This window comes from Anopheles merus, chromosome 2R (genome assembly GCF_017562075.2).
Source record: "Anopheles merus strain MAF chromosome 2R, AmerM5.1, whole genome shotgun sequence".
Lineage (NCBI taxonomy): Eukaryota > Metazoa > Arthropoda > Insecta > Diptera > Culicidae > Anopheles > Anopheles merus.
Genome location: NC_054082.1, coordinates 16,609,922 through 16,621,834, shown reverse-complemented (window position 1 = coordinate 16,621,834; position 11,913 = coordinate 16,609,922). Strand labels below are relative to the sequence as shown.

Below are 11,913 nucleotides of genomic sequence, written 5' to 3'. Positions count from 1 at the left end.
AGGAACAGGATAAGCCACGGATACGTCCGAATGCGCCATGATGGACAGCATCGGTAGACCCTTGGGTGGTGGGGGTGGGCAAAATGGAGCCGGGGGAGAGTTCACAAAACCCCAAGCTGGACCCCGAGGACCTCGACGACCAGCGAACAGCGGCCTTTGCCAGGACACGTACACCACACACACACACACACACACAAGCAGTGGTAAAAAAATATGCTCGGAAAACGGGGCCCCAACGGAGGAGCGCACGATGAAAAACGCGGCCCGATTTTCCCATCGTTATAGTGTGCGGTGAGGAGAAAACAACAGGGTGACTCTGTCACGTCTAATTCGATTTGTGGCCTCTCGCTGCTCTCTCGCTCTCGTGCTCTCGCACCCCTACGGCTCAATCCCCACTCCACAAGCGCACTTTTCCCCGTCGGAATGTAAGCAAACCCGCATGTAAGCAGAAGGGTGCGCCTGCGAGTGAGAGAGTGAAACAGCGCTACAGAGCAGCAACCATTTTCATCTCGCTCCCGTCCAACGCTCTACGTGCACGGTACTGCTACGGGCGTGGTTCCAAGCACACAGCACAGCGCACTCACTCTCTCTTACCTGCTCTCTCTCACGCAAAACACGCACACACTCACAAACACACACACGCGCTGTACTGCTCTTTCACCCCTGTGTCGGGCAACGCTGGGTGGCCGCAGCAGACGCAGGGTTTCGGGTTTTCGGAGGGTTGCGAACTTGCTGAACTCAACCCTGAGCACCACCACCACCACCGCTGCGCTCAGCAGTCTTTACCTTCCCCAGGCCGCACACACGAGAACCAGCAGCAGCAGTTCGATCCGGTTGGCTGCTGCTGCTGCTGCTGCTGCTGCTGCTACTGCAGGGCGAGTGAGCGAACGAGACGGGCGCGAGCGAGCGAGACAGACGGCTGGTGCGGCCCAAAACAATGTGGTGGGGTCGAGCTCTGCCTGATCATCGCGGTCGGGTCGGGTCGCGCCAAGCATCACAAGTTCGACTCGGGAAGTCCTTCTGGTCAGGCGTGTTGCGCGTTCCCGGCTCTGTGCGCTCTCTCTCCGTAACGCGTGTGCGTAACGTGTCTGTTGTTGCGGGCGCATCGTGAAACGTGTCCGCTTCCTGATAGTGCAAAATCAGCCACGATAACACACCGGCAGCGTGAATGTGTGCGCGTGTGTATGTGCATTACCTGCTCCAAAAAGCCGTCGCGTTCCGTGTGTCCTCCCCGGTGGTGGCGGTCTTTGATTTCACGAACGGATACAAACGTGCGTTTGAGTGATTGTGTTTATCTTTTTGAGAAAATATATAAAAAAAATCGTGTTTGGGTTAAGATTTTACAAACCGAATCATCAAAAAGTGACCGCCACGAAAACCAACACGAAAATAAGTGATCAAGCTTTCCGCACGCGCGCCGCGATCGATCGTACGCAGCGACGGTTTCGGTAAAAGGATAACGATTAACGCGCGCTGTCACGTGTTTCAACAACAACAACAACAACAAGAAAGGGTTCGCGCGTTTTAGTGCGTATTTTGTTTGCGTTTTTTTTTTTTAATTTATTTTGCGTCCCTTTTACGTTGATACGTGAACGTGGTTGTTTTGATGTGCGTGTGAAGCGTGTTTTGGTCGCCCGAAAGCTGTGTGTTCGAATTGATTTGATTTGATAATACAAGAAAACAAGAAAATTCCTATGCAAGAAAGAAGACGCGCTAGGTGCTTTTGAGCAAGAAAAAGGCACTTTTCGCTCGCGTGTTTTGACAATAAGCAGAAACAACAAAGTGGGAAAAATCAATTACCCCCCCCCTCCGCTCCTGCTGCGGAAAGTCAAAGTGTGTGATTTGTGCAACCGGTCGATACCGCGTCTGGTGCTAATGTGGTGCGACGATCCGATCCGCTAAGAAAAAGATATTCCCTGTGCGTCCCACAGAAAGCCCACCCAGACAACCGCAAACCCCTAAACCTCCCGCCGCCGGTTTCGCGTTGCCCCGGGGTTGCACAGAAAGGCGGACAAAATTTTCCTCGATAGCGTCGGCCCCGACTGTGGGGCCAAAACCGGAAGCAATATTCTGGCACACAACACCCTCAGCATGTACGGCGGTGGCGTACTGTGCCCGTCGCCCTCGACGGCGACGGGTTTCTACAACCCGCGCGGCCAGGGCTCGGAGATCGGTGCGCTCGAGCTGGGGTTCCCGCGGGGGATGGCGCTGGTGCCGCCGCCACCGCACGGGGCCTGGCGCGATCCGAGCTCGCTGACCGGTACCCACCTGCCCGTGTCGTCCAGTACGGCGTCGGCCGCCGGCGACGACATCACCACACTGGGCAGCCAGGGCGGCGGGCCCGGGCCCGGCCAGACCGGATCGGTGGTCGTGCCCGGCATGCAGACGTCCTCCTCCTCGTCGAGCGGTGGCGGCGCGCAGGACAAGAAGGACTTTATATCGTCCTCGTCGGGGGGCTCCTCGATCGGCAGTGTCGGCCAGCATCCGGGGGCCGGCTCGGTCGGGCAGGGGAACACGATCGAGAAGAAGGAGTTCCTGTCGCTGCAGCAAAGCACCACGCCCGGTTCGCAGAGCATGAACTCGCAGAACGGGCAGGACCTGAAGAACCAGAACATCGAGTGCGTCGTCTGCGGGGACAAGAGCTCCGGCAAACACTACGGACAGTTTACGTGTGAAGGTAAGTGTTTGTGTGTGTGCAAGGATAGAACATCATGTGGAAGTGTGTTGACACGTTTATTTAGTGCTTATTAAGCTTATCGATCGGGTCAGCAAGAGATAACACAGCCCGAATGTATGCAATCGGTTGTGATTTTAAGCATTTCCAGCCTTATTAACTGTGATTCATCACTGCAAGTGTGTGAAGAGGTTGCAAAGCTGACCTCTGAAACAGGTCCAGAGCCCAAAACAAGACATTTGTTAACTCTCGAACGCAATGTCAACAACAGCCTTTTATTTTTGGACAACATTCCAGTCTTGGGAACGCATCCGTGGGAAATTTTCCTTCTTCACAGACACACACACACACACACACGCCCCGTGTCGAAGTTATTCTCGCGAGTGTGTTTTACAAGTTTTATGACCCTCTCTTTGTCTCTTCCCTTCTCGCCCTTTATCCCTTGCCATCGCGTTCACCATTCATTTGCAAAGACATAATTGCTTCATTCGTGCAGTTACGTACTTTCTCGACCACCAGCCCTGTCCCTCTCCCACTGGACATCAAAACCACCATTGATGCAGTGCCGTGTTGCTTGCTCTAACGGACACACTTTATAAAATTATGATTATTGTGGGATATTCTGTCGCTTGCCTGAGCGCCACAGAACGCCATCACGAACTGCTGCTGCTGCTGCAGTATGACAACAACAGGCCACGACAATAACAACGACGACGACACACGGTGCTGTAGACACACAGATGCGATGTTTCTTCGCTCGTCTTGTAACTTGGGCTACCGTTTTTCTTTTATTTTCCTTCCTCCCGTCCTTGCCTCGAGTTGACGAGTTTCCAAGCAGCATCGAATTGAGACGTTCGGCGGTGGGCATACTTTCCCCGGGGCCTGTCCACATCTCGCAGGCACAATTAATCAAAACAAATAAGCATAAAACAGTCATCATTCAACTGCAACCGAACGCCAGGATAGTGCCAGTGTGTGTGTGTGTGTGTGTGTGTGTGTGTGTGTGTGTGTGTGTGTGTGTGTGTTTGTATGTGCCCTTTCGTTTTATGGATTCTTAATAGCGCAAAAAGCAGTGAAGTCGATTATATTTCACGATTTTGATTCCGAGAAGATATACGGCCGTTCGTTCTTTCGGGAGCCGAAGGAACCATATTCCTCAAGCAATTGACTTCTAACATTATTTTTATTATGTTTACCACCCTAACCAACCCAACAACAAGAAAGCAGCAACAACCAACGAACGCGTCCCCTCGGTGCACATGGTTTTGGGTGGTTTTTTTGCTCCTACTTTACTATTTTAAAAGAAAAAAAACAACACACGCACAAGTATAGCAATGTCGTCCTTCTTTCAGTATTTCCCCTTCTCGGCTGCTCTTGGCTGCACTTTGGTAATTGTTATGATTTTATTTAAAAGGATCCTTATAATATGTTTGTGTGTCTTCTTTTTTTTCGACCGTTTCTTCCACTACTTACGGCCCTTACGCTTCGGTGGATGCATTCCCATCCGACCTCACTTATGGTTAAGATTGTGTTGTTTTTTTTTATGACTTTCTCGAACGATTTCTCCTTCTCCAGCGTTCGGTTGCGCGGGAAGACACACCGATCATCGTGTGTCGTTTTGTACCAGTACAGATTAGGGAGATTGTTTTCGGGGCCTTCCCGCTACTTCCGGGCCTGCCTAGGACCTTCAGCCCGTAAATGTCTTGTGTCTTTTTATTTATGGTAAAACATTTTTCTTCCACCAGCGTGGTAGGAAATCATCCCGTGCGGAGGAATTCATGCGAGAAAATCTTGCATGAAAAACAGTAAGTTCTTGCCTCCCAAGACAGAGCGGGAGATGTTAAAGTGAGTTGGGCTCTTGTGCAGTGCAGGAGCAAGGTTCGTTTGATTTTTTTTTCTCGTGTTCGCCCTTTCGTCTCTGGGAGCAATCATGGGTGAAATATGCGTATGCAAATAGTTTGCCCTTTTTAAACGCATCGAAGGGATCAGTGGCTAGTCTCCGGCTCAAATCCGTTGCTACTCCGTACGCTTATCCTTGCTGGGATGGAAAGGGGGAGGGGGTTGTAATTTTCCACCTCAGTTGATTGATATCGGTATTTAATCACTGTTCTCCCAAAACAACAATTACTGCCACACACGCACACACACACGTACGCAAACGCGCTGGTCCTTTCAGCTAGTTCACCGCCGCCGCTGGCTCGAGAAGACAAAAGGTGAAACCGAACCCCGAAAGCTTTGAATCAAGATATCTAGTTCCACACACAGACACGTTTTGCCACACGCTAATGAGGATGAGTTTATGAAGCGTACAACCCATTCTACCCTAAAAAGGGGGAGGGTGGTGGAAGGTGGAATAGTGTGCGCAATGTGTACGCAATGTCAAGAATAACATTATGAAAAGGGTCACATCCACCGGGGGGGGGTTTGCATGCATAATGGGTCGCCACCGTAAGGTGAATGTAAATGAGTTTCGCTCACAATGAGGTTTGTGTCAACGGTATATTACTTGCAGACCCATGCGCAAATCAAAAAAGGAGCTGCTTGTTTGTTTTTCCGTTGGCAATCGATGGTGCAAACTACAACTTTTACTACAAAGAACGAAGCTGCCATCGTTTTGCGTGTTGGAACAATTTTACAAAAGTCGATTATAAAGCAGCACCAAACAGCTTGATCGACCGATGTGCAACAACGTCTTGCGACCTGATTACAAAAAAAAAAAAAACAGAAAAAACCTTCCACCAAAAACCAAGAAGACTTCCCAACCCTGAAGCGGCGGCCGCAGCGACGGCGAGCAGCACAATCAGCAGCAATTAAGATTGATAATCAAATGGTTTGCTGGCAAACTAGGGGTGTTGTGGTGGTGCAATCGGCGAGCTGCTCGCGGCTGCCACATTGCTACAGCTTTCAATCACAAACACCACCCCACGAACGATCGCGCAAACGCCCTTCACCGACAATGGGGAGGTGACATTTGACATCAACCGAATGGGCCCGGGGGGTTGTTGCGCTTTTTGGTTGCCTTTCTGATTTTTGTGTGTATGTGTGTGTGTGTCGCTCAATGACGTTCAGCAGCTTGAGTCTTAAGCAAGCGTATGCAAACGAAAGGAGTAAGAACGAACGATCAGGCAGAAGAAACGCAACGCGAGCGATTAAGCGCTCAAAGCTTTTTTCGCTTGCTTTAGGCAAAACAAAAACTCACTCCCGCCCGGGTATTCTGGGGGCGCTGGCGCCAGTATTCTGCGATAGCTGCCCCTCTCGCAAAGCAAAACACTGATAAGAGAAAATGTAAGTTTTTCCTACCTCATGACACATTTCTGATGACACAAAACACAAACGATCGGCCAGCCGCCGCGTGCCGCCCCAAAACGGAAGACGCTCTAATCAAACCCCATTCCGTTATTGCGCTGTCACTCGAGCAGCGTGCAAATGATACACTAATATTATGTAACGGAACCACTGTGCCTCTTCACACCTCTTTTTTGTATGCCCAGCGCTCTGCCAGCGTGTTCCAGGCGTGCCCAAGGGTACAGGCGTATCCTTTTCGGAGCCCCGAAACCGGAGGAAGATGACGTCGTCAGCGGTCCGGGACCGGTTTTTCAATGCTCAATCCCAACACCACGATCACTTGCTTCCGGGTTGCGGCGCTGTGTTGTTTTGGCGCTTTAAATCTGGGAAAAACACATACACACACACAGCAACAAACCAAAGGCAGAAACACACGTTCAAATGAGAAGCAAAAAGGGGCAAGGATCACCGGAATCACAGTGGGAAAGAGGAAAGACGCAGAGATAAAAAAAAAAACTCCCCGGAAAACCAGTAGCATCATCCACAAACGATTGATGATGATATGATCTTCTTTCGTACTCTCTCGTTCCCTCTCTCTCTTTTAATCCCCGCTGGCCGCCGGCTTACAAACGGTTTGGTCGTTTGGTCCTGTTCTCCCCGAGTGTTCGCTCGATCCTGGTCAAATGTCAAGCTGCACTGCAGTCAATTAATCGCGTGCAGCCCAGCCTTACTAACCAAGAGGGAGAAGATACCAATTTAGTCATCATGCTGCTGTGCCTTTAACCTGTTTTGTGTGTGTGTGTGTGTGTGTGCGTGTGTGTTTTTTTGTGTTTGTTGTTGCGTGTACGTGTTCATCTCATTGTAAAACTAGTTTGGTGCCTTTCTTTTAACCACTTTAGCACAGAGAGCGAGATTTGATTCGTTCTTTTCCCCCGTTTTTTGACTCACCCGACGTGCTCGACCGTTAATAATCGTTACGGTGGTGGCTGGAGGGGGTTTTTAAACTGTCCACTTTAAAGCCCACAAACGGGGTTTAAAAATGGCACCGAGAGGGAGCAAAAACTAATCAATAAACCTCAGCCATCTTTACAGTTTTTACTTACTACCACCTCACCTCAGGGTTTTGTTGTTTTTTTTTCATCCTCTAAACGGTGAATGTGTTTGTTAACTTCTGTCCCTGGCTAGAAACACGATCGAACCGTCAAACGGGGCACATCGGTCGGTCAGGCTGGTGGGTGGTAAAATTATTTGAAAAAATAGTTATCATACAACCCGGTATGTCCAGACACGTGTCGTGAGTTTGTTGCTGCTGATCGATTGTAGGAAAAAATAACCTTCCACGGCGCCAACCGGCGCACACACACACACACGTACGCGGGAAAGGGTTTTGTGGCCGTCGGACGACCATCAGGTGTCGGGAGGTCAATTGCGTATTTGCTGTCGCATTTTATGGTCACCATCACCATCTTGGCTTGGCTGGTTTCGCCGCAGCACCACGATCCTCCTGTAAGTGCTCTTCGCTTTGAGCGTCACTCGCACCAGGCTAGAGGTCGTTTCGGACTGCAACTTAGCAGGGCGGTTATGTTTATGAACGGAGTTATGAGAGACTTGCATGCAACACTTGAGAACGTCCCCCTTCGCAACAGTGGATGACATAATTCATGACAAATCGAACGAATGTGACTGTCACCGTTCGCCATAAATCGGTGCATATTAAAAAGAAGCAACAAAATGAAGCCCGATAATAAAACAGCGTGTTAAGTAATCCGATTATTTAACTGGTCAAAACAACGGAATACTGTCGTTGTTTTATTTCTTGTCTGGGTTTTGATGTGCATCGCTTCCAAAAGCAGCTCCAGCATTAGGCACGCGAGCCGTGCGTCAACAATCCTTCCAGCGGCTCGGAACCGACCGACTCCGCAGCATTACAGTCTGCTGCAACTGATAAGCAGCGGGCCCCCGTCGGGACATTCCGGATACTTCTACCAACACAACGCTCTGTGAGCGTGTATGTGTGGTTCCAATTTATAAACATAACGTGTGCTCATTTCCTTCGGCGGATGATGTCCGCGTCCGTGTCCACAATCGCGTGAAGCGGTAACTCGGGCGGTAATTTCTAGCCGTCGGAGCCGCTTAATCAGCCGCTGGCGCGTCCCATTGGTGCACAATTGGAATGTTTTGATTTTTTTTTTTTTTTTGCTCAACCACCAACAAGCAACCTCCGTGCGCTATCTGCGGCCAACGACGGCTGTGTGTTTGGAGGGTGCAGCCGCGAGATAAGCGGCCCAGAAAGTGCGGCTCAACGTATGATGGCCAGTTGCTTTTTCCTTCGCTTCTTCGATCACGCTTCGATTCGAGATCCATCTTACGGTGGGCCGTCGTTGAGAATAAATGTGTGGTTTGGTGGTGGTAGTGCGGTGCAATGTGAACCAGTGTTACTAGGCGAGAGTTGGATTCGAACCCGCTTCGCTTAAGAGTGAGATTCGGTGAAACATCCTACCGTAAGCCGTCGGTATCAGTGTGTGCCAAGGTAGCTGTGAAGGGAGTCGATCAAGGTCCGAAGGTAATTACCGGCACTCGGACCAGCTGATTCGTGTGCGTGTGTGTGTGTGTCTATGTGTTTATGAGTGCTCGTTTTGCTGTGCTGTGTGTCTGTCCCGCTAGCTTGGTGGGTGCATCTCAACCGGTGCATAATTGCAGTGTACGGGCGGGCAAGGCTGGGTGATTGTGATCAGTGCATCCAACGCTTCCGTGAGCTAGAATCTAGCCGCAAAGGGGGGGGGGGGGGGGAGGATGCACTAGAACAACCCGAGTCCCGGAATTGAGGCATTATGTCGGCACGGTGTGAAATATGCCCATCCGTCCGGGCTAACGAACTATACCGTCATAATGGGTTTGTTGTTTTGCAACAGGAATCAACATTCACTCCAGACATGCGATCGCTTTAGATGAGCCCAAGAACCAACACGAAAGCGTTATGGAAAACGTTCCCTCAACCATCGACCTGTGCCGAGGAACGGTTCCCGCACCGGCAATGGTTTTGATGGCAATCGCTATCCAGATTAAAGCAGAAATTAATTACAAACAAAATAATCGGCCTCATTCTAGCACCCGCAAACACATACATCCACTGATGGGCGTCGGGGTTTTTTTTTTTTTGCATTCAATTTCACACTTTGTGCTGTTACGACAATGCTTTGCCGCGATGCTTGGATAATCCCACCGTCCCACCTCAGGTGGCAGTAGAACGGGATGTTATGCAAGCAGCAGACCACGGCTCTACAGACTGTTATCTTCCGCGATACCGCGAATGATTCACTATCTCTCACACTGAGAACTCTGAATTAGGGGTGCAAAAATTGTGCAATCACGGTATTATAATCTTCCCTTTGCGGTGGTTGTTGGTGGCGTTTCGGTGTCGAAAACAACTGTCTTCCCGAGAACTGTCCCACATCTTAGGCCGCTGCATTCCTTTAGAAGCTTCCCTAATTCGCCCATAATTAGCCATAACTGTCCCACCGTGTTGCTTACCGGCGGGGGTTTCCAGCGAACTGCCCACCGGACCGTAACCGACGGCGTGAAGGGTGGCTTCCCATACAGACACACTTTTCTGCTTTTCCACTCAATCCACCGACCCTCTGGCAGCATTCTGCGGAATTTGCTCAACCGTTTTATTAGGGCCGACGGCTAACGCTCCCTCTGTTTCGCTTTCATCGGCCGACGGCGGGCGCCATCAATGTCGCATCGATTTCACAAACACTTGCCGCCAGAGAAAAAAGAAGCCACGATTTCATGCCAAGCCGCGTGAATGTGCGTGGATGCGTAATTTTCAACGGAATTTCGGCACCGGAGCCGCCATCCCGGGGAGGGGCGTGGCGAATTAAGGAGCCGTTTTCCCTTTAAAAAGAGTGCAAAGAAGTCAATAGACACACACACACACAACAACTGCACCAATTAAAATCAACACATCGTCTCACGAGAGGGGGAGGTAGAAAACAACCAAAAAACAATTCGTCACGAAATCATCCCGGTGTGCTTAATCCGTATTCGCCGGCCTGCCTAATGTGGACTGATTGCCATTGTTGCAAACACACAATCGATCGGGCAGCTCCATTTACGGGCAGCAGGAAGGGGCGCAAGATTCTTCCACAGTGCCATAGTGTCCGGGGGTCACTTCCACTGCGAAGCGGGGTCGGGTGTAGCCAAGAGGTGTGCAACCCTAGGTCGCCAGCGGGTCAGTGTCAGTGGAGCGCGCAAAGGGAATCGGGTTTTTATTAACTATTAACCTCAATCGCGGGAATGATCGGGCGGAAGAAGGGCGTGCACACGATCGCTGTTGTGGAGGGTGAGGGAGGGGGAGTGGGGAGCTGGTGGAAACTCACGCGACTACAATTTCCACACACAGAGAAAGAGCCAAATCGTTGCGATCTATCGTACGCGGGATCGAGATCGATTTTCGATTTTAATCCCGCACTGCCCCGCGCTCCCCGATGCCGATGGGAACCCGCGAAATGGGGGAAGGGGTGATACGAAATGTGGGGAAGAAGAATGCAGGAGATAAGACGATTGTAAGCGATCCCTTTCACCCGCGTCTTTGGCCGAAGACAGGTTATGTGTGCGCGGGCGCGCGCGCCCCAGACACACACACACACACTGAAGGATGAAGTGAGCAAAAATCGTGACCTACTCGTGGCCCATGATCAACCCTGTCCCCCATGTACCTGCCCAGTCCTTCGTACAGCATTATCGCAAGTGACGTTTGGGAGAGGAGGGAGCCAAAATGGGCAGGGGGAACGCATAAGTAAATGCCGCTTTTTTTATGCTGCGACTTCTTCTACTCCTTCCGATCGGGTCAGGTCGATTTTGACGCGCTCGCACCCTTCGCACCGCATTGTTTTGCTTTACCTGGTGTGCTCATCACTTTTGTGTGTGTGTGTGATAAAGAAAAGACTCTATAGTGTCTAGATACATCAACGTCCCGCTTCTCATTTTCATCCCCTCATTCAGCGCGCATCACTCCCTTGGCTCTATTATGGCTTTTCGTCGTCGGTTTCCGCGATCAATCGCTTCGATCAATGGCAGCCACCCACTCGCACAAAGCGAACCACTTCAAACCGTGCTTGGAGTCGCCTTTCGTCGCTTATTAATAATGAACACAGCACGGCACGGGCTCGAAACGGTGCCCGGTGCGAGTCGGGGAGAATGTTTATAACAAAACGAAAAAAATGAAAAACATCGCCCCAATCACCCGCCCAGCATCGTTTGGTGGCGATTGCACCGATTATTATTGATGCTGAAAACGATCACGCTGCTGATGATGATGGTGATGATGATGATCATGATGAAAACGATCAATATAATCAGCTACCATCATCATCAATCGCTAATGGGACGATGGACTGTCTGTGTGTGTGTTTCCGCGATGCCTCGATGTTGTATCGCTGCTTTGTTGATAATTAGAATCACAGGGAGAGAAGGGGGGGCAGTGTTATTTCTAATTCAACTGCCACGACACGTTCAAGTTGTAGTGGTTCGTTCCCAGTGTGTCCCAAGCGCGCGAATCAACGCACGATATTAAATTAAGCCTATTGAACTTCATTTACTCGAACAGCGAATCGAAGACTGGGATTCGTTGCACAGAGAGCGCAGCTGCACGCGGGATGTTTAAATTGGTTTTAATTAACGCAAACCATGCTGCTCGCGTTCAATGCACACCGAACTTTGCATTCCTGCTCAGCATATGTAGCAGCATCGCTCGATGCACGCCTGAAGTTTTCCGCCTGCTGCGACTCTGCTTCACGAAAGCTTCAGATTCTCGCTTGGCTCTGCCTCGACTACCTTTTTGTTTGTGCTTCTTCCAAACAAGCAAACACGGCACCCATCTTCATCTTCAATCGTCATCATCATGTCATCAGCGGGCCTGTGTCGAGCCCGCCTTCAAGTGGCACTATTTT

The 11,913-nt window shown here is 50.4% G+C and overlaps 1 protein-coding gene across 2 annotated transcripts in view; it reads left to right on the top strand.

Annotated features, from left to right (window-relative positions):
* Positions 1–902: 902 nt before the first annotated feature.
* Positions 903–11,913, top strand: part of LOC121589151 (nuclear receptor subfamily 2 group F member 1-B) — a 101,889-nt gene continuing 90,878 nt past the window's right edge. The window contains exon 1 of one of the 2 annotated variants that reach the window (XM_041907830.1): positions 903–2,677. In XM_041907830.1, the coding sequence (XP_041763764.1) occupies positions 2,092–2,677 (586 nt within the window). In that variant the 5' untranslated portion in view covers positions 903–2,091. The remainder of the gene's footprint in view (positions 2,678–11,913) is intronic. The other variant, XM_041907829.1, reaches the window with a different exon arrangement.